The sequence below is a fragment of the Platichthys flesus genome, chromosome 4 (genome assembly GCF_949316205.1).
Source record: "Platichthys flesus chromosome 4, fPlaFle2.1, whole genome shotgun sequence".
NCBI lineage: Eukaryota > Metazoa > Chordata > Actinopteri > Pleuronectiformes > Pleuronectidae > Platichthys > Platichthys flesus.
Window position 1 is genome coordinate 26,759,063 of NC_084948.1, and position 24,223 is coordinate 26,783,285.

Here is a 24,223-nt window from a genome sequence, read left to right on the forward strand (position 1 = left end):
AAAACGTTTCACTGCAATCAACCTGAACTTGTGTATTTTAATGACCTCGGCCAAGGAGGCAGCTTTTGTCTCTTTGTTGGTCAGAACTTGGTGGAAGGAGGTGGGACGGGTCGGGGGGGAGCTTGTTCTATTTCGGTGCAGACGCAGGAGTTTCTTTCATTTTCGAGATAGGACCTTTTCTCCCGGGGAATATTTCATGGATCTTGATAAAACAAATCAGACATATTTAGGGGACTGAATTTAATAAGTGTGTGGAATTTGGTGCAGCTTGTTTGGACGTTGGTGGAGGTTTGATCTCTACTCATGTTCTATTAGTTTCTTTAAACAAAAATAACCACAAACTACATTTTCACACTTCGATGGCAGCTGAAATCTGTTCTTCAGTTTCTCTTCTTACTTGAACAATAAACCAGGAATCTTAACAAAGGCTTCATGTCCCATCGGTCTGAACTAAATCCAACTGTAAATGTTTATTTCGTCAAAGGGAATAAATCTAGATGTTGGTACAGATGCACACGTATTAAATCCTCTGTTCAAACATGTTGAGCTTAGATCGATCAAGAAAATAAAAACCCTACGTCAGCAATGACAACTCAGGATGTACTGTGGATTTATTGTATGTGCAAATTCTTGCAAGAGGCAATTCAGGTGCAACAGGAATGGACACAGTGCCCAAGACACAGTAAACTGCATATGATGCTACACCAGTGGTGGGTTTGTGTTAGTTTGTTGTGTGGGTGCATGTATAGTACGTGTAAGCCTTTTCATGTTCGGAATGTGCAACAGTGTGTGTTTGATCGTGAGCCTTGATGCTGTTTGTCCACATGATGTTTGTCAGCAGAATGTTTTTGGACGGGGAGCGGAGACGTGGAGCGAGCCACCGCTCTGAGGATCCTGAACCCAAAGTACCCTCGTCTCCATCCACGGATTTAAACCTTCTCACTTTCAGGGACGAACTGGAGAAACTCTCTCACACGAAATAAAAACACATTGACATCTTCAAGTTCCCTTAAACAGCAGACATTCAACTTTTAACTGTGTTTTTTATATACAATAGAAGGATCTTCATATATCAATATTCTTCATCTTCACGGCTTTTTCTTCACTTACTCGTTGTCAAGTCCTTATTTCCATACGCGTTTGTCCTTTTTGTATTTATAGAGTATTTTCAGTATTTACAGTATAAATTACTACACAGTCTTGTGATAAAATAAATAACTTAAATACAATGGCCGTGGCTTTTGCAGTGGCTTTTGCATTAAGGAGAAAAGGGGGGGATGGGACGAGGCTGAAGACCAGAGGCTGAAGACCAGAGGCTGAAGAACGGGGGCTGAAGAACCGGGGCTGAAGAAAAGAGGTTGAAGACCAGAGGCTGTAGACCAGAGGCTGAACACCAGAGGCTGTAGACCAGAAGAAGACTTTGCTCCTCGTTCCTTCAGGGTTACAAACTGAGAGGAGGGTCGGTTTGTTGGATGCAGTCTTTCTGCAGAGCAACAGGGAGGAGGGAGGTGATGGAAGAGGGGAAAAACTTCCTTCCCACTGTGGCGTGAGTTTGGAAACTCTCCGTGAGGACAGATCAGTGTTTCCTGCTCATAAAACATCAGGATTTCTTACTACAAATGTTAAGGAATAAATGCTGCACTATGAAATCAAAAGTTCCATCGCGCCAAAATATGTGTTTCTGGTATTTAGACGTTTATTAAAATCCTTCAAATCTGGCGGATGCAACTGATCTAACTAAATATATTTTAGCTTTTTTAAATAGTGTTATATTTGCTAACACAGATTTGGTATGAGTGACAGTCAATCTCTGTATCTTAAATACATTCTACAGCCAAACGTGTGTGAATGTGTTCACATTGTTCTTCACTGGTGTCAACACACTTGTGTCCATGTTGTGTACATGTCCACTGTTGGCCACCAGAACAAACACTGAGCGAAGCTAACTGCTCACTAGCGGACGCTCTATATTAGTATTTGTCATTGGTTCTTGTTTATCTGCTCTCAGAAGAATTTCCCAACAAACCGCAACTGTGAGAGTGAAGTTATCAGGAAACTGAGCCCGACCAATGAAATCTTTTATTTTATAGAATTAACGAAGCAGAAAAGATGTGCATTTATAATTGTGTTTTATGGAAATAAATTAAAGAATTTTGCAATGTTTATTTTCTTACTAGAAGTTCTACATTGGTTGGATTTGTGTATTCTTTATTTAAAGTTGTTTATAATAACGTTTATTTATTTGTCATGACTTGATTATGACCTCTTAGGAATCACTGCCAATTTGTTTTTGATATATATACTGGCTGATATAACGATATTGGTTTTACTCCCATATGATTTATGATTTTAAATGATTTGTCTTTTGAAATCTGCTGTATAAATGAAGTTATTATTGTTATCAGCGTGTGTCGGGCACGGTCTGACATGTTGGAGGAGGAATGGAGAGAAGCGTAGGATAGAAAAGAAGAAGGCTGAGAACGAGGGAGGAGGTGGAGGGAGGGATGAGTGCAAAGCTTCTCCTCCGGCTATACCACGGTGCCGCTCGGAGAGTTCCCGTTCTGTGCTGTCAGGTTCTGAAGGAGACACAAAGAGACAGAACACGAGGGAACGTTAGAGACGAGGGACAATCAAGAACATCTAAACTTCACTTTTAAGTGCAGGAAGATAAGAAGCCATTGTTGCAGCGGAAAGGAGAAGAGATATCCTCTCCTTCTGAAGTCTGAAGAAGCGAAACTCGACTCAAAATAACTTCATGACTGACCTGCAGTGTTTTACTGGAGGCAGCAGAACGTCTCACAATAAGTAGGCTAATTACAATTTGATATTAAATGTCCTGGAAGAAGTAAAACCACAGAGGAGAGAAGTGGAAGGACCCAGTTTAAGAGTGAAATGCATCCCCCTTTTTAAGTTTATAAATATGAGACTTTTTGGCATCGTCCCATTTGAACTTGTTTAAATCTTTTAATAATAAATAACTATGACTTTCTAATGAAAGACTTGACTGCAGACGTACCGCCTTCCCCGGCCGGGCCCAGGTGCAGATGAGACCCTCTTGGCAGGCGGTGATGATGCAGTCGTCCATGAACACCAGGACCGTCAGCCTCTCGTGGGCGATCTTCTTGCACACCAGCGGCTCCAGCAGCGGCACCTCGTGCATGCGTGGGCACAGCGTGGTGCCCAGGACCTTAGCAGCGTCCAGACGATTGCTTCTCGGCGCCACGTTGATCTTGTCGTTGCTTTTGCTAATGTTGCCCAGGCTGTGGTAACGCTTGTGCTCCTTCTCCACCCCCCCGCTGCCCCCTGACTTGTCCGACTTGCGCTCATGGAGCGACAGCGTGGCAAAGCGGCCGATACTGAACGGGGTGATGTTTCCTCCGCCGCTGCTCCCTCCCCCTCCTCCACCTGCCCCACTGCCCTCCGAGGCCCCCTGGCCTTTGGAGGTGTTTGCCACGGCGGGGTGGGGCAGAGAGTTGGAGCGTGAGAGGGAGCGGGGGAGCGGTAAGGGGAGTGTTGGCGGGTTGGCTGTGCCAGTGTTGGTGTTAGGTGGGTGATGGTGCCCCTCAACCCCCCCACTCCCTCCCCCACCTGAGGTGCTGTTGACCACCACGCTGCCAGAGTTGGATAGCGAGGGTCCGAAAGTGTTCGTGAAGGCGCGGGACAGCGGTAAGCGTGGGTACAACACGTCATCCGTCAGGTCCCACAGACAGAACTGGGTGTCCTGCCCCACTGAGCCAAACCGGTACGTGACCGACGGCGTACCTCCGCCTTTAGAGCTGTGCCGAGAAAGACGCGACAGCGTGCTGCTTGTTCGGACCCGGCCGAAGTGCATGGTGTTGTTCGGCGCCCCCTGGTGGAGGTCCTCCTCACTGCCGCTAAGCTCCATCGGCTCATCATCTTCCAGGGAGGTCGTGAAGGGGTCGAAAGCCACCACATTCACCCAAGACTTGTGGCCGTGCCCCCTTGCTACCACACGGCTTTCTGCAAACGACCAGACGGTAACCAGGTCGTCCTCACCGCCGGTGGCAAGGTATTTCCCATCTGGACTCCACGACACGCACAGCAGCCCCCCAAAGTAACTCTTCATCACCCCCTGCAGCTCCATCGAGTCAAAGTGGAAGACGCGCAGGCAGCCGTCCTGGCCCACACACGCCACATGGACGCCATCCGGGGAGAAGGCAAACTCATTGAGGCCCCCTTCACCCACGGCCCATCGCAACAGCGGGTTGCGCGGCGTCTTGGTTTTGCAGGCGTAGACGGCGAAGCCTTCTCCCTGCCGCAGCAGAGAGTACTGTGGGGCTGTGGTGCCGCATGGGTGGTCCACGTTGTAGAGGTAGAGGTGGCCACTGGCATGGGAGGCCAGGAACAGGTTCTCTGACTTGGGAAGCCATTTTAGACACGTCACCTTGGATTTGTCTATCAACCTCTGGAAAACAGGGAGGAGGCAGACAGGGTGGAAGGGAGGTAAAGGACCGGGAAGAGAAAAGGAGAGGTGATACAAAAAGAAGCTTTTAAATCAGAGGAGGAATGGACGAAAAGGATACAAGAGAGAGTCAAATAAAAATAAATCCTTGATTTGAGGATGCAGCATGCATTTACATAGATTCTAGATAAAATCAAACTAAATATAAACCACTGAGACAAACACATGAAAAAGGGAAGCATGGGAAGTGACGAGTCCGAAGAGATCGAGAAACAAGGGTGAGCGGCAGAAGAGACAGAAACCAGCGGAGAGAGAAGAGGAAAAAGATTTGGAAAAACAAATTCCAGAGAGGTGAAGAGATTCATACACACGCTGACACAATGTCTGCATGCAGTAGTGCACACACACACACACACACACACACAGTCTCCAATCTCCTCGATTTTATTGGGAATCCCATTAAAGAGAATCCCATTAAACGAAAATAATCTGTTCAGGAGACGCAGTAAAAGAATGTGGAGACGACAAAGCACATGAGGGAAAACACTGAAGACACTGTTGGATTGTTTTCTATCAGGCTTTAAAGGCAACAACACACCGAGCTGAAACACAGAGGAAACTGAAATGAGCAGAAAAACAAACGTGATAATACCTCCTCATTGAAGAGTTTACTGGTTTCCTTCTTAATGGGGTCGAGATACTGGACTTGTCCGGCTGAGAACCCCACGATGAGAGCCACACTCTCTGCTGTGGCCGAGTACTGGTTGAAGTCGTGACACGTTGGCTGGGTCCCCTTGTAGATCCTCTTGTCTATTGGCTTACTGAGGTCTACAGCCTGCAGGCACAGTGGATAAAGAGCAAAACATCATCAGTGAAAGATCAGGGAAGAAACTCATTTCTCATCTATAGAGACCAATAAACATCAGATGTTGGTGTCAGAGCAAAATCCACAATCATGGCTCTGTGCTTTCAGTTAGAGTGATGGAATACATCAGTGGGCACAAGGAGGACTGAAGTTAAGACCTGCTGCTGGACTCAGGTTTTAAGGAGCATCCAGTGTTTCTTAGTGAGGAGAAACTACAGGAGCAATACAGACTGCACCTCCTTCCACATGGCACAGTCCAGAAAAACCTCTGATTCAAGATGTCACCCTTGTAGAGATACTAAAGGGGCTTTCCGTTAGAAATTCAACAGCATCTTGTGTCTTGTAAACCATCTGCTGCTGCTGGTGACTAAATCACATTCAGCACAACCCCCACTTCCCTCTGTCAATATCCCGTGTCCCCGAGGGGAGGTCTTCGTCAGACAATCACCTCCTGTGAGGGTGAAAATCCTCCTTCAGGAGGTCAGGGTGCACGGGTCATCACAGTCGATCTATTCCAGTAATTGCAGCAGAGCAGGATTGTAGTGTTGTGGTGTTGCACTTTGTTTTCATCCGTCTTTGCAGAATAACACTCAAACGACTGGAGGGATTACAGCAGGGATGGGGGGGGTGACATGTGTCAGGGGAACATCCATGCATCTCTCTTTAAAGTGGGTTTTCTCCACACTTCACAGGAAATAAAGAATGGATCTTGATGAAAGGATTGATAGCTATGAGTGAGGCTGATTCGGTGCAGCTTGATTGAAAGTAAGATACAGTTTGGTGAGGAGATGTGCTTCACTGGTATCATGATCATTTGTACTGTCTGGTTTGGTTGTGTTGGTTTGATGGAACCCAGTAAGCACAGATAACTCGCAGTAGACGAGTTACCCCCCACCCCCCCCCCCCCCTTCTCTCTCTTCCGATGGGTGTACAGTGACTGCATGAGGACACACAGCAGCTTGTATTTGACAGGTTTGGTTTCCAGAGGCTCCAGCTGTCAGAGGCCGCTCCCTGCTCCCCTCGCCCGGTGACAGTGAACCTGCTCCAGCCTCCTCTCGCACACAGCATCCGCCTGCACCAGCCCCCCCCCCCCCCCCCCCAGCTCCACTAACCACCACCCGAACACACATCTACAATGTAACCAGAACCATAAGCATCACATCAGCGGTGCAGGCTAACATGCTAAGCTAAAGCCCGAGCATCCGAGCTGTCATCCCGGCCGAGAGGCGTGGGGCAGCGGGCTCACCTTCTTGATGTTGGTGTAGGTGTAGAAGTACAGCTCCCGGCCGATGTTGAAGCACACTCTCTCCGACTCCTCGCCCGGGTCCTCGGGCTGCAGCTTCACCATGGAGACCCGGACCGGCGGCAGGAAGCCCGCCGGAGAGGAGTTGGCTGCGGCGTTGGAGGAAGAGGAGGCGGCGGCGGCAGCCCCGGGCCCCTGCAGCAGCCCGACCCCTCCGCCCGGTAACGGACCGGGTCCAGGCCCGGGGCCCAGCGTGCCTCCAGCGGCCGGACCCCGCGGCAGCCCGCCCCGCTGCTGCGAGTCCGAGAGGGTGAGCAGCTTGTAGAAACCCTCCCGGGTCCGGAACTGGGATTTAATCTCATTCAGATCCTTCAGAGCGCCGCCATCTCCGGCCATCTTTAGTGCAGACAAGCCGCACAGGAAACCAAGGTTCTGACCTGGAAATAATATCGATGCAATAAAGAAATACTAGAATAGAAAGAGGCGAGGCGAGCCGAGCTGAGCTAGGCCGACCAGCACTCCCGGTTCGACCCCGTGCATCTTACACCAGAACCAGCGACCGCACCGCTGCTGCCTGCTTAATGATCCCGGAGAGGAAGCCCTTCTGAGCCGGTGTGAGCATCATCCTCCACCGGGTCTCTGGCTCCGTGCATCCACTGTGCGTGAAGAACGTGTGACGCTGCTGATGCTGATGATGCTGGTCGGAGCCTGGAACCTGGAGCCTGGAACCTGGAACCTGGAGCCTGGAGCCTGGAGCAACTCTCCCATTGACTTGAATAAACCTCAAACCAGATCCAGACTCAAACCATCCTGTTTAAACTCTCAGACTGGTTTTATAATAAAAGAATAGTAGTAGTTGATGATGTTATTAATGATGGCAGCACCAGTTAGTGATAACAAGACAGATAAGAGTGGATGAACTGAAGGACCACACAGTTGGTTTGTTGGTTTGTTCTATACAATGTTGAAGATCTCAATAACAAGAGGCATCAAACAACACAACGTCTTCTCTGATGCCTCGGATCAGAGTCGACAGAGATGGATCCATTTCAACTGCAGAAGGTTTATGAACATATTCAAATGTGTGATTTGAGGGTTGAAGATGAAAGTAGATTCAAATATGTTCTCGTGATGAATTCAAACCTGTTGTCATGTCCCTCGATTTGTCTTCAGGCTGAACTGGATGTATCATGTCCTGCTTCCAGGTACAACCTGTGCCTGCAGTAAAGTGGTCGTGGCTGAGGGGGAGAGCGGGTGTCCTCTAACCAGAAGGTCACAGTGTGATTTGGTAAGACGCTGAACCATGAATTACCCCTCATAGAAAAGGGCACTTTGTGAATGTATATAAATATATATAAATACAAACATATATATACACACCATTTATTTACCATCAATCTTCACTACTGGTTTCTTTATCAAACAGTGAAGAACAAAGTGAAAACCTTGTTCCTGCTGCAGTGAACTCAGATGTTATGATTTCCCCTCACGTCCCCTCCAAGATCATTACAGCTCACCTCATCTTGTGTTAATTAACTTTATTACTATTTAACGGCAGTAGGAAGTGTGTGTGTCTGATCCAGCACTGACGAACAAACCCAGTTCACAAAACAAGCTCCAGCTCCAGTCCTTTATTCTTTAAGTCCCTGCAGACGCCGCCTCATACTCAACCAAACTGTGGCAGCATCTTCTTTAGTCTTTCTGCAGCTCACACACTACAGTGAGCGTAGACTGAGGGACAGAGGCTGTCCAGTCATCTAGAAAATAAAATCTTTGTCCGGTCCGCGATGTCAGATGATCACAGACCATAACGTTGGTGCCTCACTGTCCGTTCTCCTCCTGCTGACTGAGTCCAGTATCCAAGTGGAATTGGGAGATTCCAAATTTCCCAGTCATGCGAGTCAGGCCAGTAAAACGTAGCTCTCTGCGTTCTCCAGGATGGACAGGTTGGACAGCCCTGACTGGTCGTCCGCCTTACGTGTCTCCAAAATGACCATTCTGCAGGGAGAAGGTCAGAGGATGTCAAGCACAGAACCACTGGAGTCTAAATCTGCCTAAACTCAATGGAAACATGGGTTTAAACCTGTGGAATATTTAAGACTAAGAACCATCTTGTCATGACTCTAGGCTCTAACTCTGAGATAAAGAGTTATTGTTTTTTGTTGGACTCTTTTGATTATGGACAGTGTTTATGACCTATACTACAGCCAGCCACAAGAGGGCAATCTAGACACGTTGGCTTCACTTTAGGGGCCATCTTGTCGTCCATGTTTATTTTCAGTCTAGGGTTTGAACAGACAAAGAAAACCTGCAGAAAGTTACGCCGCCTCACATTAACGCCACAGACGTTCAGTACCTGTCCGACTGCACCAATCTGTAGATCTTCTTCTGGTCGGTGGTTTCCTCCAGCGCCTCAGTGGAACCCTGTCCTCTCCTCATCCAGCCGTGACGCCACACCGCCAACAGCGTGTCCTCGAAATACACTAACCAGACAGACGAGAGTCAGCGCTGAGCTAAAATCAACATTAACCATCGCTGGTTGGTCAGCGGACGTTCTCACCTGCAGACTCCACATCACGAGAGAAGGTGGTCTCGTGGGTCTGGGGCCTGCTGGCCTTCAGCTCCCCCCTCAGATCAACTATATATACTGACTCTGTGGAGGAGAGATGTGGGACATCACCAGAATATGTTAGTGTGGAAATATGTAAGTGGACGCAACATGAACAAATATTGTTATAGATCCAGTTACAGACAGAACTGAATGTCTCTAACATATAAACATATCAACAACTTACTTTCTAGGAGGACGAGCAGTGAGTTACTGTCCAGCTGGTTTACCTGCACAATGTCTGGGCAAGGTTTCTCTGTAAACACACACACACACACACACACACACACACACACACACACACACAACAAACACACAGAAACATCATAGTCAACATCGACAGAAACAACAGTGTGAGACATGAAATGCAGAAACGTAGCTGCTTGGTAAAGCACTTTGGTCAAGTGGTTTAAAATGTGCTATATGAATAAAGTTGACTTTGACCTAAACTCTTTTCATGAAGATAGAACTTCAGAATGGACGTACCCAGGCCGGAGCTGGTGAACCAGGACGTGTTGGAGTTGAGGTTCATGTATTCTACATTGACTGGCAGGTTGGGGCTGGGTCCCCGGGACACCCCGATGCAGATCAGTGGGTACTCCTGCTGGGGCGCCACCACCATCTCAAACACCCGCAGAGGGTTGGGAAGGGGGAAGTCGAAATGCTGCGAGCATGGAAAAGCAAAGTTGAGTTCAATCTGCTTTTAATTGCTTCTTCAGCTGTGTGTGTTTTTGATTTCTTAGAGAGCAGCTATTAATGCAGCCGTGTTAAGTGTGCGGGTTAAAGAGACTTAAACTGCAAACCTCAAACCTTTAAGCCACAGCTGAGAACATCAGTGAGTCTGTTCTCTGGTCAAAGGTCTAAAACTAATTCACATATTTAATGGTGACCACAAAAGGCTTTCACTGGCAGCAGCCACTTTATAAGCGGCTGTCAGTGTGAACGTCCCATAAAAAAGCTAAGAGCAGAAAGACAGACAATAACAAAGATAAACACTCGGCATCGTAACACACATCTTCTCCATACAGGTTTTAGTGTTTGTTCCTTCCCTAGTTTGTCATTCTGCTCATTTAACTTTACAAATTATAAATGTTAGGATTTTGAGACATTTATGAAAATGCTTTTTTGTGCAGGAAGAATCTTTTTTGGGCTCAAACAGCCGCTCGTCACTAAGAGGATGTCACCGATTGACCTCAATTCATTTCTCTCATCCTGAGCTTTGTGGAAACAACCCAGACGTGAATATTTTTACCTTGATGAGCATGAACTTGTGCATGGGCTCGTACCACTGCAGCAGCACCACACTGGACTCCAGAGCACAGCACAGGAACACACAGCCTCGCTGCAGGCTGCCTGTTACACACACAACACAAGTTCCACTGCTTATCTCTCCAGCACTGTATCTGCAGGAAGCTTTTTCATGCAGCTTACAAGAAACACTTTTACCACATTAAATATCCTAAGTACAACTGAACTCTGATGCAGAGATCGATGACAAAAAAATATCGTTTGCTCTCACCAACTGAACACGTCCTGCAGCCTTTTGTATCAGGTATTTTACACGTCACGGCGTATTTCCTGAAGTTGAAACACATCATTCAGTTTCATAAAGGCAAACTTTTGACAAATCAAACAAGACAGAGAGACAATGGAACTCAGGGGTGAGTCCTGCCTTACCTAGGTAGCAGTCTGTGTGTCGGCAGGGCGACCATCCTCTGGTCTTTCCGAGCCTGTTCGAACAACTCCTTCAGCGAATGGGAGTGAAGCTGCAGCGACTTCCCTGTAAACACAGAATTAACTTTTAAGCAACTCATCTGAGGGACAGATATAAGAAACAAGAGAGAAGAGGAAGGTTTTATTATTCCATTTTGAGAATAATGTGGAAGTGTTAAATAAAGAATGAATAAACGAAACTAAATCGGAGAATTTTTTTTTTTCTCTTTAAATCTTAAAATAAAGTCAAAATGTCGAGAAATTAATTTCAATATCTATCTCTTATCTAAAGTAATTTACTAATTCTTTTTCTTTATTCTTAAAATGCAAACTTCCTCTTTTCATTTGTTAGGATGTTTACGTCTAGAAACAAGTGAGAACGTTCAGAATGAAGTCAAAATAAATGAGAGAATGTTTTCTTCCTAATTTTTTTCTTTATTAAAAATAACAGCAGGAAGCGTCTGTGGGAAATACGTTCACCTGTTCAAACAGCTTCTCTTCTTTCAGGGAACCTCCAGGTGATAGAGACACACGACTAAGAGACAGTCCAGTTTGTGAGTTACAGCTTTTATTTACCTGATACGGACATGAGGACGTGATTAATGGTGTAGACCCAGGTACACTTCCCTGGATACAACTGGAAGAGGAGAGCAGACATCGTTTACTGGTCTGTTCTGATCAAGTGTGACTCGTGTCTTTTAATTTGTCAGACTCAATATTTTGCTGGAGGATTTCCATCACAGCCAGAAATAACATCTAAACCAGATCCTGTGGTTTACAAACCAAATATTAAAAAATGTCTCTGTAGTGGAGATAAGGATCGTACCAGCTCCATCGTGGTCTCTGAGCTGTTGAGGTTCAGGGTGTAGATCCCTTCCTCCGCCCCCAGGATCAGATGCTGGTCTGAGGTGCAGAGCAGAGACACAGGACGGTCACACACATTCAACATGTTCTGAGGAAGACAATCGTTCAATGACACAAACCTTTGGTGGCCGGGTTTTCCCAGGTGGTGGAGCAGTTTATTTTAAGAGGGCAGCCCTGGAAGATCTTCTTAAAGTAGACCTGAGAAGAGAGGGGGGGAGGGGGGGGGGGGGTAAATTATTTATTCTGTCTTATCTACAGTCGTTTCTAATTGTGATGCAACCTCAAGCTACAAAGTGAAGTGTCATACCAGAAAAACTGTGTTTATCTTTATGTATTTATTTAACTTAGTTGATCTGCTACAGATAAACACAGAAAATATAATTTTCTCCATGATAAAGACCATGTCATTATAAAAATCAACGTAATAATGATACTGAAAAAGTCATAACATTATCTGAGGTTTAATATTTGCATAGATTAAAATCAGCTGCTGAGGGTTAATGAACTTTTGACGCGGATCTCTGAGGAGACACTCACAGGAGGTTTCTTCATGACCGGGCTCCCACACTCAGCACGGTCCTGAGATCAGCAAACACACACACAAAAGGATGTGACTCACTTTCCTCTAATGTCTACATCTGAATTTAAGTTACACCTCCTTCTGCATAACACAACAGTCGGCTGTGAACACACACTCTCAGACAAAGTGGTGTAAAAAGGACACAATACAGTAAATCTATTCCATCCGGGTGTTATCCTCTGTTCTACCTTCGATAACAGTTGTCGTCGCCGTAGTCCTTTAGGAGGGAGCTCAGGAGGGAGGTCTAGTGGGGGGTCATTAAACTGGACAGATAAGGACTCGGGGTCTGGACACACACACACACAAACACACACACGCAATAAGAAAAATGTGATGTCATACATTTCATTTAATCTCATTTAGTCTCATGTTTCTTGAGGGCGATGGCAGAAGCTGTGTCTCACCCGAGTGTCGAGAGGAGCGAGGTTGGGGTGTGGGACCGACTTGCGTCCCACTGGAGGTCCTGAGGAGCGGGGGGGCGTACAGGGAGCAGGGTTTCCTCAGCCGATCATCTTCCCCCGGGATGCTTTCCTCTGAGCTCGTCCGTGCTTTGGGCTGCGGACACGGAAACATGTCGAATGTGGTAATTCATATCAAACATATCAGGAACTGCCTCATGGTAATAATTAATAGTCATTATAAAATGATAATAAACTAATATAGAAGCAATTAAATGTGGTACAAGCTCTGAAAGATGTAATAAAGTAACAAAATCAAATTATGTGAAATGTGTAATAAATGTTATTTACCAAAAATGAAAGTAAAGTAAAACAGTTACACAAGGCTTTGTTTACTGTGATGGACACACATTTATATATATTACTCTCTCTCCCCTGTTCACTCAACATTTACCTTCGGAGGAAGTGGAGGTGGAGTGTTATCAGATGTGTTGCTGTTGACAGAGAAAGTTGGTTCGGTCAAATAAGACGAATAGAAGGAGCACAGACGTGAGTTTGTGTGTATTCAGACGTACCTGGTGGCCTGTATTGTCGGACTGAGGAGCACAAAAGACACAAAGAAGGTTTACACAAAGCACATAGAGAGAATAACTGAGGAAATTGCTTCTATGAGAAGGTTCTAGCTTCAGGTCCTGTATGTGTCTCGTGTCTAAATCATCCTAAAGCTTTGTTGCTCTGTGAAACATGGATGTGGTGACACTGTGAGATGTTCTCTTACACGTCCACGTCATCGTAGTCATCGTCTGACTCTGTGTCCTCGTCCCTGAAGGAGAAAACGCTGGTTAATGTTCAACGTGATCATTTTAGAGTTTCATGAGGCTGCTCTGTGATCCTCACCTCACTGCACTCTTGTTACTGCCAGTTGATCCCACACAAAGTCGTAACTGTAAAAAACACAAGAAATCCAATAAATCAATATTTTTTACAGTCAAAAAAGCCTATTACAACTATTTACATATAATATTTATTTATAATTTGTCTCGTGCTGCTACCGTTACATTTGGTGAGTCTTTCCTCAGAGTCCTCTGAGTGTAAATCTGTTCCACTGAAAAACCACAAGTTAAACAATTACACACTCACACACCTTTCACATGAACATTTCAGCCACTGTCCAGAGAAGAAGAATTAGCATTATTTTTTATTAGCATCTAATAACTGGTGAACAACAAGGCAGAAGCAAATGAGGACAGAAAAGGATTGGTACAGATGTGTGAGAGAAGCTGAAGGAAAGTGTGAGGACGTGGCAGAGTGAGTTTTCTTACAGCTCATGTCTGAGTTGGTTCTCTCTGCCTTGTTGTGTTTGTTGATCGACTGGATCCTCCTCAGAGACCCGGGAGCAGCCACCTTGAATCAACAGCCACAGACATATGGTCAGTTAGAACCTGGACCCACATCACAGACCTGTTCCCTCTGTAGGCTTGTGTACTGATTTATGGACTGATGTGGTTAAGACCTCCATCTCCTCGTCATCTGTCACCAGGCAGCGCTTCAGTTTCTCAGGGTGATGGAACTTCTCCAGCAGATCCAGGGTCAGTTCCTGCCTCAGACCCTGCTGGGTCAGAAAGGCATTCTGCAGAGAGGAGGAGAGGAGGAGAGGAGGAGAAGAGGAGGGAGGAGAGGAGGAGAAAAACAGAGAGGAGAGAGAGAATCACTTTGTGTTTTCTCACACATTCACAATCTGTCAAATCTCAACTGATCAGTTGATAGTTTTGATTTATTGATTATTGAAAACGAGTGTTTGTGAGCAGCACTGACTTGGAGCATCTTGGAGGCGCCGGGTCGTTTCTTCGGGTTTCGAACCAACATGGCCTTCACAAAGTTATAAAACATGGACGACCTGCAGACAGGAAATAATTTTAAAACACCGGACTTAATATTTATTAACACAAACACACAGTGTACACACATACATTATTAATTATTCTTGGAGGAACTTGTTGAGTTGTTCTTTATTCACTTTCTTTTTCAGATTTAAATATTTCATGTGTAAACACACACTAGGAAATGTCTGATCGAAGCAAAGGACCAAGCTGCTCACATGATTTAATGATCAAATATCATAAATATCATATTAATAATGAGGTTTCTGAATTTACCATTTGGACTTGTCCTTCAGTTTCGGGGGCTGGTAGCCGTTCTTAGACATGAGGAACAGGACGCTACAGGAAAAACACAGTCGGCACAAACAGGTTATTTTAAGATTCGACAGGGACCTGCACAGTCTACACACGTGTTCCTACACATGGTTCAGTTTGTGGGCTTGACCTGAACTTTGTGTGCTTTGTGTGTCACTCAGTAACTTGAGGAACATGTGTAACCGGGCGACAACGTGCATGAACAAGGTGTGGGTGGTGGAAATAACAAGGTCATGGGTGGGAATTAAGTACTGTTTAAATACCGTACTTTTACATGTGTGTGTGTGTGTCTGTGTGCGCGTGTGTGTGTGTGTGTGTCTACAAACACACTCATTGGACGTGCGTTTTCCGTGTCATCGTTTCCAGAAGGTTCCAGAAGATCTGACGTGTGTTTTTGTTGAGTGTGATTGTGACGGAGATTCAAACGTCTCTTGATGGGAACAGAATATTTCTACTTCAATCAACCAACATGTTCAGATCAGTGGACACTGTCCTCTGACTCTAAGAAGACGATGTTTCTGTGAGCACGAGTCTCAGCAGAGCGGTGGGCGGGGCGGGGGGGGGGGGGTCTCATGCTTGTGTTCCTCAGTGGGTGTTTACCGCAGCGGGTGGACGTCAAACATCGGCGGCTGCAGCTCGGCCAGCTCCACAGCCGTGATGCCCACTGACCAGATGTCACACAGCTCATTGTAGCCGCCCTTTATCTCCACCGCTGCCACCTCCGGAGCCATCCTGGGGACGGGGGGGGGGGGGGGGGGGGGGGGGGGGACAGATCAGAAAACCAGGCAGCAGATCTGGAGTCAGACAGAGTGGCTCTGACTAGGATATGAAAGCACTCCCAGCAGTCTGCAGAAGGTGAAGCTTCAGGTGGTCACAGGAGACAAAGTGCTCTCTTACCAATAAGGCGTCCCGATGAAGGACATCCTCCGAGCCAGAGTAGCTGTGATCTGAGCTGATATCCCAAAGTCCGCTGTACAGGAAACAGATGTATTTATATTGAATATCCCAATAACCATGTGGTTTGTGTGTATCTTCAGTGCGTCTACAAATAATAATCTAAAAATCTAAAGTGAAACTACACTGAGCGTCTGCTGCTCTTGTGTCCGTCCCGGGACATGAGTCCTCACACGGGACTCTCTGAGGTTTCCACGTCTTTCTACTCTTGTTAATAGAGGTTGTTGTTGTAGTGTGACCTTGTTCAGGGTGAAAAACAAAATTTGATATGACGATTTGATACTGAAACTTGTGTACCGTGAAAAAACGTCAATTAAAATATGTCAAGCGGGTTCTTCAGTTTTCTTCAGTGTTAAAGTAATTAAGGCGTAAAGCAGGGGGATGCTGACGGGTGTGAAACCCTCAGAGGACGAGGAGCTTTCAGCCGCTCATCACGTACGAATGTGTCGAGTTTGAAAAGCAGCGATGAGTGAAGTGAGTCGTGACTCATCTCAACCACAGCGACCCAGAGCAGCAGAGACAAACTGTGCAAACATCCACCCACCCAGCTTGACCTCGCCCTGGTTGTTGAGGAGGATGTTGGCACCCTGGAAGAAAAGAGAACGAGATACACATCAGACCACAGACACACGTTGTCACTCTGAGACTCAACCCACTTTCTGACCTTTAACCTCCATCAGACAGAAGCAATGATTCATTTGATGGTTTGTCTTTATTATCTTTATCTTTTTGTTCGTACATTTGGGTTCAAATAAAAGTTAAATCATCGTCTGACACACTCACCTTGATATCTCTGTGGATTTTCTTTTGTGCGTGCAGGTAATCCAGGCCCTGGACAGAAACACACACACACACACACACCTTGTACTCACTGAGGTGCTTTTTTAAATGATTAATAATAAAACTTAAATGAATAATTGAAAGTTAATTACTTGGAGCATCTCCCTGCAGATGTAGGCGATCTGAGGTTCAGACAGAGGACCAGTCACTGTGGACAAAGATGAATTTGTAATAATATATATTTATAGAATTCAGTGGAGAATCAGGATTCACAGCCGTGAATAAGATTCATTACAATGTGATTGGTTATGTTACTGGATGGTTTCAATATCAATTTGCATTTCAGATCCGGGGACGAGAACAGTTAATAACTGAGTTTTTTTATATATTTGAAGAAGGAAAAGAGGCAAGTGTTGGAGTTGAGCCTGAAATTGTCTCTTGAACCAAACAGATGAAAACTCTAAACTCCTGCAGGCCGTGTCCTCGTGGTTCATCACTCCCTCACCGTGGTAGATGTCCTGCAGGGAGCCTCCTCCACAGAACTCCATGCAGATCCACAGTGTATTGGCTCTGAAACACAAGAGGAAGCGTGTGTTGGAAATATGATCCATACCACAGCGAGGTGCCCCCGGTAACAGGCATGTTTACCGTATGTAGCTCCCGTAATACGCCACGATGTTGGAATGTTTGCAGCTTTTCACGATGACGATCTCCTGCTGGATGATGGAGAAGTCATCCTCTGGGGACCAAGACAGAGAGAAGCAACGTTAGGATCATCATCAACACAGGTAGAGTCAGTGGGTTTACACATTATGAACCAATAACTGCATGAATGTGTGTGTCCATTAAGATGCTAGTGAGAGTTTCCAGGTTATTCAGATTGTTTCATCGATGCCACGTTGCATTTTGCTTCACCTTCATTCTTTTTCGTGTGTGAGGTTATAAAAGTGTCGCTGAGGGACGAGAACAGTGAACTTCAAGTTCAAAGTCCAGGTTTCACTTTGTCTCCTGTCAGAGACATGTTTCGGGTCTAAGGCCACGTGGAGGTTTCATGTTCTCCTCGTGTCTGAGGAGTCTACAAACTGCATGAAGGTGGAAATGTGAGAATGAACCTCTGTGGATTTCACCAGAAGAAACGGGGACGATGCTGTTAAAGGTTGGACACGTGAATTACATTTATCCAGAGGCCCTTCTTAAAATTCATAGTATCTCACATTGCAGTAAAGTAGCAAAGACCAAATTAAAAAAGGTAGTTTAGTTCAAAGACTTCAATTCAAAGATCAACACAAGTTTTGATATTTCCTGATAAAGTGAAGACAAAGTTCAGATCAAACGTTCACCTGGCTCCATCTTGATGACCTTGATAGCAGCCAGCTCTCCATTCTGCTTGTTCCGTGCCTGCAGACACACAAACACAAACAGCTGAGCATGTTAACACTGAAGCTGCAGAGAGTCACATTGTGTAGCTTGTATCTGTCAGTTGTGTTTCTCTTTGTGTGTCATTTGCATGTTTGCTGTGCAGTGAAGTGGAGTGAAACCGTTCTCCGCAGCAACGTGACACTAAAGACATAAATACACATGTGAAGGAGCTGAGGCGTACTCAAACAGACACACACACACACACACACACACACACACACACACATGCACACACACGCTGACCTTTAAAGTGTGATAGCAGAGTGGTGTCACTTCTCTTTGATTTTTCACATTATTTAAAGACAGAAACCAGGAAGACATCAAATAAATAAGAATCTAGTTGTTGGTTCCAGTTTGATGAAATCTTCTGGAGCTGCTCCACATCTGTATTCTCCAGATGTTCTTCCACACGAGAGCGGCTGTGATCAAGTCTGTTTTACGAGGATGTTACTGTGTCGAGCTGAGAGACAAGTTAATTATATAAAAGCTGCAGAGTCCAAATGTATTTGAACGTGTTAGAAGAAGAGGAGTCGCCTCATTCATCCAGTTCACACAGTAAATTATTATTCAAAAGAGGATAATGGAGGAAGCCTGAACAGAATAGAACTGAGAGACGTCCTTACATCTATCTGTTTTTTTCTATTTATTATTTCTAAAATAAAGTATTTAACAAGAAGAATCTCTGAAGATTCTGAGAAATGTACTTCACCTCAATGAAAATACCCTTTGTGAAGACAGATGACTGAACCCTGAGGGAATGTGACCGGTCACAGTTGACATGTGCATGTTGCTATTGTTGTGCTGCTCAACATGAGACGTCTCAGTGGAAAGTCAGTGCGGTCGCGGCAGAGGACACTCATAACATTTACATCTACAGGTTTCACCAGAGCCTTGTACTGTCAGACAGATCTGATCTGAGCTGTGGAGGCTTGTCCTCCACGTCCCCTGAAGGACGGAGGTGAATCGGTGTCTGCTCACAAACAGTGACGTGTCTTCCAGGAAACAGGGACTCTGTTATCAGGGCGAGACGCTGACCTCTCTGGAAGGAACACGTCTGTTTATTGTTCTAATGCTTTAAATGACATATAAGTTAATATCAGAGATTTCACTGTGAGTCGTTGAACTGTCCTCGTTCCTCCACCGTGGTGCACCACGTGGCTCCAAAGCTTCGGAGCGTCCATGTGTCCGAAACACACGACGACACAGACACTGCACCGGACGTCCCGGCAGGCGGACGTCTGCTGAGGCCGATTCTGGGAAAGTTGAGTCACAGTAGTTGTGAGACAGAAGAGGACATGTCCTCCGTGCACCTGTCCTACGCTGAGACCTGAGCACACAACTTGAACAGGAGGGTCGGAAACTCGACCGGCACAGTCGAGACACACAGTTAGTGGTCGAGAGGCAAGTACGATGACAATGGAAACTCCAGCTGTGTGTGTGTGTATGTGTTTATGTGTGTGTCTGTGTGTGTATGAGGTCACTGAGAGGTAAAGTTCATTTTCAAGCTGCTGCCCTTTCACAACCTTTCCATCTTGAATTGAGTGTTTTCCTATACAGTAGTATAGGGGGTCTTTCCTTTCACTGACATCTGGAACAACAACACACACGCACACACACACACACACACACACACACACACACAAACAAGATGGACGTCCCAGCAGAATTGGCAGCGCACTACCACGGCAACAATTTCGAGTTCAACTTTGTGTTCAATGAATTTTCAAATGATAAAGGATTCCTTTAATGGACCGCTGACAGCACACACACACACACACACACACACACACACACACACACACACACACACACAGACACACACACACACACACACACACACACACACACACACACAGAGGTGTTTGCCGACAATTCGTTTTTCAGAATCACAACTAGTCTCTCTTCCTTTTTCACCACACAGAATTCAAACACTTTTAACAAACTGGCAGATTTTCTATGTTTGTCGTCCGCACTCGCTTTTTCTCACTTCTTCATTTTGGGCCTGAGGTTACACACATGCCAGGTGCAGCCCACAAGCGAGAGTCGCACAACGTTCAGCAGAAACACACAACTGCAGCTCAACAGATCACAGCAGATTGTGTTATCTCCTCAAGCTCTGAGGCGACAATCACCTGTAGAATCCATGAAGGCAGATGTGTGTCTTTATTTAAATGTGCAGCCGGGAGTTCAAATCCTGACACGACGGCAGGGGAGCGAAACCAGGAGTCAGCGAAACGCAGGGAGTTAGTTTGAACTTTAGAAAGAAGTTGTTAAAAAGTTGTTTTGACCCTGACACACAGGAAGTGACCTGCTAACGAACACCGCGATGGAGACAAGAGTGCACAGCATCAGTTCTACGTCAGACTGACTCGTTTGGACATTTAGGGGATGTTCCCTTCTTACAGAGAACGAGACGGTGACACATGACGTCTGTGGGGGGGGGGGGGGGGGTGGATTCCAGGAGAAGGTGAGGAAACACATGCAGGTGAGAGGAAACAACAGAAATCTAGAAATGTCCCTCAGAGAGTTCAGAACCTGCGTCAGGGCTCAAGAGACCCAGAGGGAAACCAAGATGTAAACAGTTCATCAAGACCCAGGAATTATTCTCTGGAATATTTCTGGAAATGTTACAAAAACTCATTCCTCATCCAATCGGGCTTCGTGGGAATCAGTCGGGTTGCTGCCAAACCAACAAAACAACAAACAAACAAACAGGAATGAAAACATAAAATCCAACTTTTAGGCTCGTCCTGTTTGAACTAAACCTTTTTTTAAAACCGCTCTGAAACTTCACAACGTGAAACATCTGAAAGGCCAGAGCAGCTTCACCTGTTTTTTAAATAATTGTTTAAAATATATTTTCTAAGTTTTTTAAATTCTTATTTTAAATGTTATTTTTGTCTGGTTTTGTTCTTTGATCTTTTATTTCCTCATATTTAGCTTCATTTTTGCAGATTGAATTAACTTCAGTGATTCTCTGAATTTTTTATAAAACATCATCAACTAACGACTGAAAGAGAAATCGATGGTGCACGTCACCTCGTTGGTTTTAACATTTAAAGATGAAGGTTTATTCATATAAAGACATATTTCCTCATGAGACGACACCACCAAGTATTTCTCGTTCTGTGTTCTCTCGTCTCTCGTTGCCGCCCGGCTCTCTAAACCTGTTCTGCTCCGATGAACAAGTGAACTCCACTGAACTCAAACTGATCCTGGAACAGCAAATACTTTGACCTGAAGCCTTTGTCGCAGCCTGTTGTCGTCCAACGAGTAAAACCAGGAGCTGCTTCCGACAGAGAGGAGAGTCTCTGCTGCTGGAAATGCTGTTTGGTCACATACCAGCTTCAGTGTCGAGTAGAAAGACATGTCCACGTGAACATGAGAGGGTTCTGTGTCTCCTGGCGTAGGTCAGGTTATTTCTTTATCTTGATATTAAATCATATTTCATTTCCTTAATTGGCTGAGGGGTCTCTAAAGGAAGACGTCCACCACAGCTGGACATTGGTTCAGAATCACACGACACCTCGGCCTCGTCCACGACTCTTTGTTTTTCATCTCTGCTCCTGAGACGCAGGCGTCTGGAGCTTTAGAGACGAGGACACGGAGACGTTAGGAAACGCTGCTGGTCCTGGATCAGCTGGAAAACTCCCAGGATGACGCTCTCAACCACTTTGGTCTTTCCGATCATGATGTGTGTGTCTGCGTGCGTTTGTGTGTGTGTGGGTGTGTGTGTGTGTGTGTGTGTGTGTCGGTTTGAACACGTGGATCAATATGAAGAAAGGTCGTATATTATTTCCCTGTGAAACCCGCTGACCTGTTGAGAGGAGACTCGTTCACTCTGCAGAAAAGATATTAACTGATCCTGAGCAGAGAGCTGACTTTCTGCTGAGTCATCAAAATGTCCGGAAAATCTCCGAGGCCGGCCGCAAAGAAGCAAAGGATCCAAACTCGAGACCAAAGCTAGGATCAGAACATATGACCCTTTCCATGGAGGTTATGTTTTCACACAGTCCATTGTTTGTTGCTCATCAGAAACCACAAATCAGAGTTCCTTGTTTGAAGGACGGGACGTGGGTCAAGAAAGGACATTTTTAAATCCTGTGCTGATGTGGACAAACGGCAGATTGAGGATCATTTTCTAGATTTTCTTTACTTTGGGAGGTTTGACACATTTAGGAAGCTGGTCTGTGAAAGTGTGTGAAATCTGGTGCAGCTTGTTTCAATCTAAATAGACATGAGTTCCACTTACCTATCCCTGTCCCTAACTCTGTCCCTAACTCTGTCCAGTGGACGGGTTGAGACAAACAATCATTAGGTCTCACATACACACCTATAGAAGCTCAACAAGCAGCGGGAGGAGGACGGACACCCGGAGAGAACCAAACATCTTACAGAAGACCCCGGCTGAACTGGGATCTGAACCCAGAACCTTCTTGCTGTGAGGCTAACACATGTCAAACATATGAGTGGAAATGACGAATGACCTGAACTTTTCTGTTTAAATCAACATTAAAGTAAAAACATGATGAGGGATTTACTGTCATGAATCTTTACGAGGTCAGAAGTTCATTGAAGTCGAGGCCCCAGAGTCACAGATTAAACCTCACTGATCAGGGACCTGCTGATGAGTTCTCAGTCAACATCTGGACTAAAGACACAGAAACATTTCACTCATTCTTCAATCTGAAACAAGGAAACAGAGAGATCACATTAAAGTGACAGGGACGAGGTCAAGGGTCAAGGGTCAAGTTAGATCCCATCTGAAGGGAACTCGATGTGAGAAGGAGACAGACTCGGTTTCAGGGACACGATCTCAGAAGGTTTTCAGTCGTTGCGTTGAACACTTTCACTTTGTGCTAAACCCACTTCCTCCATCAGAGCTGGGACCTGCACTGACTGTGTCCTTGAAAAGGAACCAATGATGAATCAAAGTCTTTTTAAAAGTTGTATTATTAAGCACAAACTTTCTTACAACCTCAACTTATTTCATTCTCTTATCTGTATTTCTTTTCATTCTAATTGTCTTGTTCTCCATTTATTTCTATTCTTGGCTCGAGCGACTCGAGCGAAACCCGATTTCCCCCGAGGTTTAAAAAAAGTGTTTCTGATTCTGATTCACAAGATTAAAATAAAAACCTTAATTCTCTTTTAAATATTCTTTAAATGTTCAGGTGAATAAAGATCAGTGTGAGATCTGAACAGACCCTCAGATCTCAGATCACTGATCACTGATCTCTGATCAGTCGGTGACTCTCACCTTGAACACTTCTCCGTAGGTTCCTCCTCCGACTCGCAGCAGGATCTCAAAGTCGTCCTGAGGATTCCTGGTGGAGATTTCCAGAGCTGCTCTGCTGTGATGAAGGTCCATGTTAGTCCAGTGTCACCAATCCTCCTCCTCAGGCATGTCACACACAATCACAGACACACACACTCACAGACACACACACTCACACTGAGGCATTTTCATCTGCAGGCATCCAAACGAATGATTCATCGATGTGAGCTGCTGATAAAAGACGCTCAGTGTCTCTTTGTCTCTCTGATCGTGTGAGTGAGTGAGCTGCTGTCACAGACACACACACACACACACATACACACATACACACCCCTTCCTGTTTCTGTTTCTCACTCTGCTATCGATCCTCCCTCTTCACCTCCTTCTTCACCTCCTTCTTCACACCCTCTGTCTTTAACACCTTCCTCCTGTCTCTCAGAACGTTTTTCTTTTTCAGGGTTCAATGTGAATGTGTGACACTGATTGTTGTATGTTCTATTGTTTTTATTCTCTCAATGATCAACACACGACAACAGTTTAAAGATTCCAGTGTGTGTGTGTGTGTGTGTGTGTGTGTGTGTGTGTGTGTGTGTGTGTGTGTGTGTGTGTGTGCACAGACATTGGGAAGATGTCAGAGCTGAAGCTCGTGTGCAGCAAATTCTTGTAGAGTTTCAGGTTTTTGGCGCAAGTTTCAGTCTCAGATTCACACTAACGAGTGTGTGTGTGTGTGTGTGTGTGTGTGTGTTGAAGCTCCACATCAACTTCCTGTTCAGTAGAATTTGCACAGAGATAAATAAGGGGCAGCTGCACCGTGGTTACACTCTGGGAGTCTCTGTGCAGCACTGCAGGATGTTCCCTTCTTTTACCTGTCGTCCCTGAACTGATCTGAGACCAGCAAGATGA

At 45.4% G+C, this 24,223-nt stretch overlaps 2 protein-coding genes across 3 annotated transcripts; both read right to left on the bottom strand.

Moving 5' to 3' along the window:
• Positions 1–476: 476 nt before the first annotated feature.
• Positions 477–7,282, bottom strand: zmp:0000000529 (WD repeat-containing protein 20). Its single transcript, XM_062385661.1, has 4 exons — positions 6,535–7,282; positions 5,076–5,258; positions 3,017–4,426; positions 477–2,576 (listed from the first exon to the last, which is right to left on the bottom strand). The coding sequence occupies exons 1-4, from the start codon at positions 6,925–6,927 to the stop codon at positions 2,529–2,531; spliced, it is 2,034 nt and encodes a 677-aa protein (XP_062241645.1). The 5' UTR covers positions 6,928–7,282; the 3' UTR covers positions 477–2,528.
• A 618-nt stretch (positions 7,283–7,900) lies between these two features.
• On the bottom strand, positions 7,901–23,600 carry LOC133951618 (mitogen-activated protein kinase kinase kinase kinase 5-like). 2 transcript variants are annotated; one of them, XM_062385660.1, is made up of 32 exons: positions 23,303–23,600; positions 17,964–18,021; positions 17,272–17,362; positions 17,129–17,193; positions 16,776–16,831; positions 16,627–16,674; positions 16,388–16,430; positions 15,787–15,859; positions 15,490–15,621; positions 14,851–14,913; positions 14,510–14,591; positions 14,208–14,324; positions 14,017–14,098; positions 13,753–13,799; positions 13,592–13,638; positions 13,473–13,517; positions 13,270–13,290; positions 13,149–13,188; positions 12,701–12,851; positions 12,485–12,582; positions 12,254–12,295; positions 11,836–11,914; positions 11,679–11,755; positions 11,429–11,489; positions 10,817–10,919; positions 10,659–10,717; positions 10,392–10,492; positions 9,626–9,803; positions 9,327–9,395; positions 9,092–9,184; positions 8,888–9,014; positions 7,901–8,529 (listed from the first exon to the last, which is right to left on the bottom strand). In XM_062385660.1, the coding sequence occupies exons 1-32, from the start codon at positions 23,411–23,413 to the stop codon at positions 8,433–8,435; spliced, it is 2,556 nt and encodes an 851-aa protein (XP_062241644.1). In that variant the 5' UTR covers positions 23,414–23,600; the 3' UTR covers positions 7,901–8,432. The 2 variants fall into 2 exon arrangements, with proteins under 2 accessions (XP_062241644.1, XP_062241643.1); XM_062385659.1 differs by having other exon boundaries at positions 13,747–13,799.
• Positions 23,601–24,223: the final 623 nt, after the last annotated feature.

Excerpts from the sequence above, each read along its gene's own strand:
- zmp:0000000529 (XM_062385661.1), bottom strand. The coding sequence starts at position 6,927 with ATGGCCGGAGATGGCGGCGCTCTGAAGGATCTGAATGAGATTAAATCC. Across the intron at positions 4,427-5,075 it reads GTAAACTCTTCAATGAGGAG|AGGTTGATAGACAAATCCAA; the intron begins GTATTATCACGT and ends CCTGTTTTCCAG. Across the intron at positions 2,577-3,016 it reads GGGCCCGGCCGGGGAAGGCG|AACCTGACAGCACAGAACGG; the intron begins GTACGTCTGCAG and ends TGTCTCCTTCAG.
- LOC133951618 (XM_062385659.1), bottom strand. The coding sequence starts at position 23,413 with ATGGACCTTCATCACAGCAGAGCAGCTCTGGAAATCTCCACCAGGAAT. Across the intron at positions 13,639-13,746 it reads AAGACTCACCAAATGTAACG|TTACGACTTTGTGTGGGATC; the intron begins GTAGCAGCACGA and ends TGTTTTTTACAG. Across the intron at positions 8,530-8,887 it reads AGATTGGTGCAGTCGGACAG|AATGGTCATTTTGGAGACAC; the intron begins GTACTGAACGTC and ends TTCTCCCTGCAG.